This window comes from Musca vetustissima, unplaced genomic scaffold (assembly GCF_032173495.1).
Source record: "Musca vetustissima isolate MV318-11 ecotype Yass unplaced genomic scaffold, APGP_CSIRO_Mvet_v1 utg7560, whole genome shotgun sequence".
NCBI lineage: Eukaryota > Metazoa > Arthropoda > Insecta > Diptera > Muscidae > Musca > Musca vetustissima.
Window position 1 is genome coordinate 168,781 of NW_026878577.1, and position 7,198 is coordinate 175,978.

Below are 7,198 nucleotides of genomic sequence, written 5' to 3' on the forward strand. Positions count from 1 at the left end.
TCATCAAATATTTAAAATAAAAATAAATATTGAAGCAAATAATAAATACATGGAAATAAATTAATTGAATCATATGTACCATTTAATCAACAAACAGGAACTAGTTCACATCGTTCATTTTAATGAATACTTGCATTGTTTAGTGTGCAGTCGAACGGCACATAGCTCCACATCCCTATTAGTTTATTACAAGATTGATCATCGTTATAAATAAATTATATTGAAATAAGATAATAATTTAAACGGTTAACATCCGAAAATGTATAAACCCAGCATTTATTTGTTGTTAACATTAAGCATTTTTCTGCTTTCTTGTTCGACATCATTTGCCGACAAAAAGGCAAAGAAATATTCTCGCGAAGCAAATGACCCGCATTTTAATCAAGTGAAAGCTGAAACCTATGATCCCGACTTTAGAACATTGCAGAGACCATTTCGAATGGCCAAATTGAATTTGGTATGGGCCAAGGCACAAAATGTAAGTTTGAATATTACAAAAATATTTGGATTTTTTTTTATACATTTTTTGATCCCATTTTTATAGCGGTTGACAGAGCCCAAATTGAAGTCCCTATATATGGAACTGAAAATACAAGACAAAGAAGAAATTGCCTGGAAGCAATTAAATTCACAGCATAAAGATAAAGATGGCCTCAAAGCCGATGAGTTGCGTCGAAAATTGATAGGCATAATGAGTACATATGATTTGTTGGAACACTTCGATGAAACGGAAGATAAGGAAAAAACTAAACCCTACAAAAAATTTCATGATCCCGAAGATCGTCACATAAACAAATCTCTTTTTAAAGATAAGAAACTAAACAAGCTGTGGGAAAAGGCTGAAGTGTCGGGTTTCACTGCCGAAGAGTTGAATTCATTGAAACAAGAATTCGAACATCATCAAGATAAAGTCGATGTCTATTATAGTCTATTGGATAATCTGGGAAGTACAGTTGATGTTAATAAACATGAAAGTGAGTAGGAGAGGTGGTAATTTGTTAATAAATTAATCGAAGACATTCGTCTTTTATTTATTAATATATAATATATTTTTTCTATACTTAGATGCCGTCAATGAAGATGAATTGGATATCTTCAATACAATTTCAAATGATCCCAATGACAATGAAATACAAACACCGGAAATGATACGCGGTAAATATGAAAGCAGTATTAATGAAGTAAGAGATCATCATCGTGCCATCAAAGATCATTATGAACGTTTGGAACGTTTGGTATCATCGGGACCACACAGTCAAGATTTCATTGAACCTAAGGTTCAGGGTCTTTGGAGAGTAGCACAAAGTAGTAATTTTACCGACAAAGAATTAGCCTCGATTAAGACTGAGTTACATCATTTTGAGTCGAGACTGCTAAAGTTACGCCATTTACATGCTGAGCATGCTCTACAGAAAGAAAAATATAAGGTATGGTATTATTTAAACATTTTTCATGTCTTATTGTTTATATTTCGTATTTTATTTTTAGAATGAAAAACACAAGGATAAATCAAATCGTTTCGAAGACATGGAGGAAACGCTTAAAAAGCAAACCCGTAAAGTTGAAAAGATTCAAGAAACGATTGAGAAAACTATTTTCAGACATACTGAATTATAATTCGCTCTCTGTTCTAATTTAATAAAATAAAAAAAAAAAATGATAAGCAGCCGCAATGTCCCAAATTTAAGCCAAAATGAAACAAACTCAAGTTTTGATTAGTTCGTAAGATAACATTATCAATGTGTGAAAAATATTAATTTTGATAGAGTTGTCTATTTTTTTGTATGTATGTATAAGATTTTTCTTAATAAACAAAAATGAAGATTGTAATCTCAGTTTAAAAAATTTAAATACAAATTGATTTTTATTTTTAAATTGTAGAGATAATTTAAATTGGTACGGGAACACACACACACACACAAATAAGATGTGTGAGAAATACTACAAAAAATAAATAGCATCGAAACATTTCAGATCAAGAAGATAATTTGTATGTAGAATAAATTGTAGGAGACTCTAGACGACGTGTTTTTCTTTTCCAAAAATTCTTATAATGTTTTATATTTTAGTATAAGACATTCTAAATACTAGGACAGTTCGGAAAGTTCTTAGCCTAGCACAGAAAGCGCGTTATAAACCGAAAAAAGTTAGGTGTTTTGGAAACTTCCATCTCTGTTATGAACACATGTTAAATTCTGTTTCGATCTGGCAACTCCTTCATATAGAAACAGGTGTGCAAAAATTTAATTTTGTAATATTTTTTATGATTTTATTTATTGATTTTTTTTTAATTGTTACTTTTTATTGTTATTTAAACTTTATAACAATAATAATATTTTTAATGATTTTATTTATTGATTTTTTTAAGATTGTTACTTTTTATTGTGATTTAAATTTAAATATGAAATATGAAATATTATCAATAGGATTTCTAATGTCATTTTATTTGTTGTTTTCGAGTTAGAAATTTGTATACAATCATTTATAATATTCCTAATCGCCATAGAATAAGTATTGTGTAGATATTTTTCTTTAAAATATTTAATACTTCTATTTTTGTAGTCAGCTTCCTTTAAATTTATTAGCGAAAAATTTCGCACAAAATGTCATCTCATTCTCCAACTCTCTGTAATCCAGAATAACAATTTTTCCCCAAAGCGGATTTTTTCGCTTCCGAACTTCATAAAGCGAAAGCGAGAATGCGGAAAAATTCACTCCGAAATGTGGTTCAGAATAAGTCGAGGGGGAAGAGCGAGTAAATTCACGTGGAATTGACATCCAGAATAAGGCTGGTTGTGATTGAAATTATTTATTACAACATTTCAAATTACAGATATACTCCATTTTTAATTGAAATAAATATTTAATCATTCCATTTCTATTATTTGCGTTTTGAAAATATGATATTGGAGTTGTTTGCTTAACGCCACGATTGTGTTTCACATCGCTGGCGATAGCAGTGACAATTGTCAGTCAGATGTCACTTTTACTAATAACAATCGATAAATCGATTAGTTGACAGTCGACATAGGTATCCCTAATTAAATTCTAGTTCATTTTGATTTCATCTTTATTGGCCATTTTGTCTTGTCCTCCCATTCGTTAGCAGGTGGAACGTTTTTCAATTTTTTCAGTCGTCGATTGTTGAAGATGTGAAAATAAGGTTTCCTAAAATTTAGCACAAATAATAAGAAATTGCTTTAAATTTATAGGAAAATCATATAAAAATATAACAAAAAAGTGAGTGAATGAAAAGAATCGAAAATTGACAAGAAATGGCGATGTAAACAAATTAAAAACCTTAAGAAAATAGTGCGTGTGGCCTATATTTTTGGATTGTGACAGTGTGTGTATGTTTTTTTCTCTCGCTCTGTCACGCTTAGTCACCGCCCTGATCATTTATGCGTTTTTTTTACTGTATGATGAATTTTGGAATTGTTTATATCCGTTTTGAGAGTGTTTGTGTGCGGGAGAGATATAAATAAAAAATATAATAAATGATATATTTTTTTTGACTTTATGATAAATTGTATTTTGTTTTCTTGTTGGCACTTGCTGCTGCCCCCCTCATAGAAGCGCCTCAACGTGTGAGTCTCTATCCAGCCAAGGGTGTAATGGTCATGGGTGAGAACATAATGGACGAATTAGCATCACTGATACGCACGGAAATTCCCGATGGACGCCAAAGTCTACGCGATAGCTACACCAACCTGGAAAGGGTGGCGGATTATTGCGAGGATACCTACTACAGAGCTGACAATAAAAAGGCTGCATTGGAGGCTACCAAAAACTATACAACACAATCATTGGCCAGTGTTGCCTATCAGATAAATACCCTGGCGTATAGCTATATGCAGTTGTTGGAATTGCAGGCGCAACAATTAAGTGAAATGGAATCACAAATGAATCATATCGCACAAACGGTGCAGATCCACAAGGAAAAGGTTGCCAGAAGGTGAATATGGAAATTAGTTAAGTGTACATACACAAATATTAACATAAATTTATTTTTTTTCACTTACAGAGAAATCGGCGTTCTCACTGCTAATAAAGTCAGCACTCGTCAATTTAAGATCGTAGCGCCCATTAACCCCGAAAAGCCAATTAAATATGTACGTAAAGGCATTGACTATTCCATACTTGATGACATTGGCCACAGTGTAAACACCAATCAAACGAATCGCAATCAAAAACATCGTGGCTCTTCACATGGTTCGGTACAATCATTGGCCCAGCCAACTGTGGGTCCACCGCCGACCACAAAACCACCAACTCCACCGCAAATGTCACGTGGAAATACCGGTACATTGGGTAAATCCTCAGCAATCAGCAATACTGGTACATTGGGAAAAAGTTCACGGGAATATCGTACGCCACCTGTTGTCAATCCACCACAAGTACCATCGCATTATGCTCCCAACTATCCTATCGGTCATCCCAAACGTTTGTCGACCGCTTCGTCGAGTACCACAGCTACGGGTGTTAGTAGTACCGGTATCGGTGGTGGTGGTTCAGTAACCAATAATGAACGTGCTGCCGGTTACAGTGCCCTCCCAATGCCGCCAAGTCAACAAATTGCAACACATGTTAATTTACCATCAGCTGGTATGATGCAATCATTGCCACCACCACCACCCACGACTTATGATGATCGTAATAGTATGCCACGTAAGTGTATTTAGTAAAATTATTTTGTAACAAAATGGATATGCTAAAATTAAATTTATCTTTTTTCTTGTTATCTCTCTAGCACCACCTTCTCCATTGACGGTGCCACAACATGAAATAACTGAACAAAGTCACATTGGTATGCATACCTTGGGTCGCAATCATAATAGGTGAGTATGCAAGCATTTGTGCATGATTGTGTTCGTTTTGTTTTGTCGATGTTTTTTTTTAATGTTTTGTTTAAAATGTAAATTGTCTATTATTATTCTATTTAATGCTGCCATTTTGCAACAGAAACGGCAACAACAGGTAATTGTTTTGATAATATCCTTTATACAGCATACTAATCATATTAACAATAATGCGATAAAATTATCAATATAGGTCTGGGTTTTGACATGGCCAATTGACATCAGAATCCTGTAATCCATAATTTATACTTACCGCGAGAGGGTACCAAAAGGGAAGATAGATATCGCAATATATATGATAGAGTATTGAATTTGAATGGACATTGCTATTGCTACTACTCCAAGGATATTGGGAATATAAAATGGGATATGACTGTCCATGTTATATTATAGTTTCCGAAGAGACTGAATTTCGTATTTCGGTTTAAGAAGAAAATATTTCGCAAAAATTCTTAATATAGGTCTTGGTTTTTACATACCCTAATATAAAGGTACCGTCGACTTGTTTTGGTGGGGTAAAAATTGACCCATATATATGGCTGCCGACTTTAGATATTTTGAGCGCCGCTACTACTGATAGAGACTATATATACAGTGCGGCCAGGTCTACTTTAATTTGAAATTAAAAAAAAACAATAGTTACTAACCCTAGGATATTGGGAATATAAAATGGCATAGGTGCTGATTTTAGATATTTTCAATGCCCAGTGTTCGGTCAGGACAAACTTAAGACCGTTTTTTGTCTTTGTGCATATGTTTGTAACAGGCAAAAATAATCGAGATAGACCCATGGTTCCTTTTGAGGTTCCGTCCATGTATTTTTGTGAACAAAGTACCGGTCGAATTTATGATCCAATATGGATGAAATTTGGCATAGGTCACTTATTTGGCCCAAGGACGAACCCTATTGAAATTGAGAAAAATCATTTCAGATTTAGATATAGCTCCCATATGTATTTTTATCCGATTTAACGTAAATGGTGCACCAAAGTCCCTATATATCTCTGGATTTGCACGAAATTTGGCACAGCGTAATGAATTAGGTCTAGAATGATGTGTGTTAAGTTTCCTGAAAATCGGTTCAGATTTAGATATAGCTCCCATAAATATTTTCGTCCGATTTAACGTAAATGGTGCACCAAAGTCCCCATATATCTTTCGATTTGCACGAAATTTGGCACAGCGTAATGAATTAGGCCTAGAATGATGTGTGTTAAGTTTCCTGAAAATCGGTTCAGATTTAAATATAGCTCCCATAAATATTTTCGTCCGATTTAACGTGAATGGTGCACCAAAGTCCCCATATATCTTTCGATTTGCACGAAATTTGGCACACCGTAATGAATTAGGTCTAGAAAGATGTGTGTTAAGTTTCCTGAAAATCGGTTCACATTTAGATAAAACTTCTATATCGGACCAAATGAAAAATTTAGTATAGGTTGCATGTTTATGGATCCAATTTCATTTTACTGGTCCTTTAAAAATGCGACATCTGTTAGGATTCATCTGTTGAATATACTCAAAGTAGTGAAGGGTATCATATTGGTTACTGATGCTGATGACTGTATTTCATTTTTTTCGTTAAAACTTAGTGCAAAACTAACCAATATATGTGTGTGTGTAGTCGTCAATAATTTAGTTTAATAGAAAACTTCTAACTGTTCTAGGAACCATTTCAGCTTGAACTTTGCTAGACCTGGATCACAGTCGCCACCATTGCCGCCACCACCACCACCAGAGGAGGAACATCAAGATTTTGGACGGCCACGTACCTCGGCTGGTCAGGGACAATTGGCTCCAATAGTGCCAGAAGATCAAAATCTACCGGGATGGGTACCAAAGAATTACATTGAAAAAGGTAAGGCAATTTAACATATAAAAAATCAATTAAAATTATATAAAATTTTATTTTTTATATTTTGTAGTGGTTGCAATTTATGATTACTATGCCGATAAAGATGATGAACTTAGCTTCCAAGAAAGTTCAGTATTATATGTTCTGAAAAAGAACGATGATGGCTGGTGGGAAGGTGTTATGGATGGTGTTACCGGTTTATTCCCTGGCAATTATGTAGAACCATGTGTTTAAGGTATACACACACAATTGTTCCCACATAGGTTTTTTATACAACAAAAAAAGAATATTAAGAAAAATTTACAACAACAACAAAGCAAGTAACAGCCTTTTTCAAGAATTCCATATAATAATAAAAAATAAATAACCACAAACATACCCACAACAACAAACCACAAATAATTTAGATACATTTATTATTATTAATGGTAATAGGTATTGTTAACAATAACACAAACAAACAACCATTCATACATACATATAC

General features: G+C 33.6%; 2 protein-coding genes across 5 annotated transcripts; both read left to right on the plus strand.

Moving 5' to 3' along the window:
- Positions 1 to 259: 259 nt before the first annotated feature.
- Positions 260 to 1,626, plus strand: LOC133323342 (alpha-2-macroglobulin receptor-associated protein). Its single transcript, XM_061532282.1, has 4 exons — positions 260 to 478; positions 545 to 974; positions 1,066 to 1,427; positions 1,489 to 1,626. The coding sequence occupies exons 1-4, from the start codon at positions 260 to 262 to the stop codon at positions 1,615 to 1,617; spliced, it is 1,140 nt and encodes a 379-aa protein (XP_061388266.1). The 3' UTR covers positions 1,618 to 1,626.
- Positions 1,627 to 3,140: 1,514 nt separating this feature from the next.
- On the plus strand, positions 3,141 to 6,984 carry LOC133323330 (abl interactor 2). 4 transcript variants are annotated; one of them, XM_061532268.1, is made up of 7 exons: positions 3,141 to 3,240; positions 3,574 to 3,955; positions 4,025 to 4,668; positions 4,751 to 4,838; positions 4,963 to 4,977; positions 6,527 to 6,717; positions 6,785 to 6,984. In XM_061532268.1, exons 2-7 carry the CDS (start codon positions 3,615 to 3,617, stop codon positions 6,946 to 6,948), a joined length of 1,443 nt encoding a protein of 480 aa, XP_061388252.1. In that variant the 5' UTR covers positions 3,141 to 3,240; positions 3,574 to 3,614; the 3' UTR covers positions 6,949 to 6,984. The 4 variants fall into 4 exon arrangements, with proteins under 4 accessions (XP_061388252.1, XP_061388253.1, XP_061388254.1 ...); XM_061532269.1 differs by having other exon boundaries at positions 3,577 to 3,955; XM_061532270.1 differs by lacking the exon at positions 4,963 to 4,977.
- Positions 6,985 to 7,198: the final 214 nt, after the last annotated feature.

Excerpts from the sequence above, each read along its gene's own strand:
- LOC133323342 (XM_061532282.1), top strand. The coding sequence starts at position 260 with ATGTATAAACCCAGCATTTATTTGTTGTTAACATTAAGCATTTTTCTG. Across the intron at positions 479-544 it reads TATGGGCCAAGGCACAAAAT|CGGTTGACAGAGCCCAAATT; the intron begins GTAAGTTTGAAT and ends CCATTTTTATAG. Across the intron at positions 1,428-1,488 it reads TACAGAAAGAAAAATATAAG|AATGAAAAACACAAGGATAA; the intron begins GTATGGTATTAT and ends TTTTATTTTTAG.
- LOC133323330 (XM_061532268.1), top strand. The coding sequence starts at position 3,615 with ATGGTCATGGGTGAGAACATAATGGACGAATTAGCATCACTGATACGC. Across the intron at positions 3,956-4,024 it reads AAGGAAAAGGTTGCCAGAAG|AGAAATCGGCGTTCTCACTG; the intron begins GTGAATATGGAA and ends TTTCACTTACAG. Across the intron at positions 6,718-6,784 it reads AAAGAATTACATTGAAAAAG|TGGTTGCAATTTATGATTAC; the intron begins GTAAGGCAATTT and ends TATATTTTGTAG.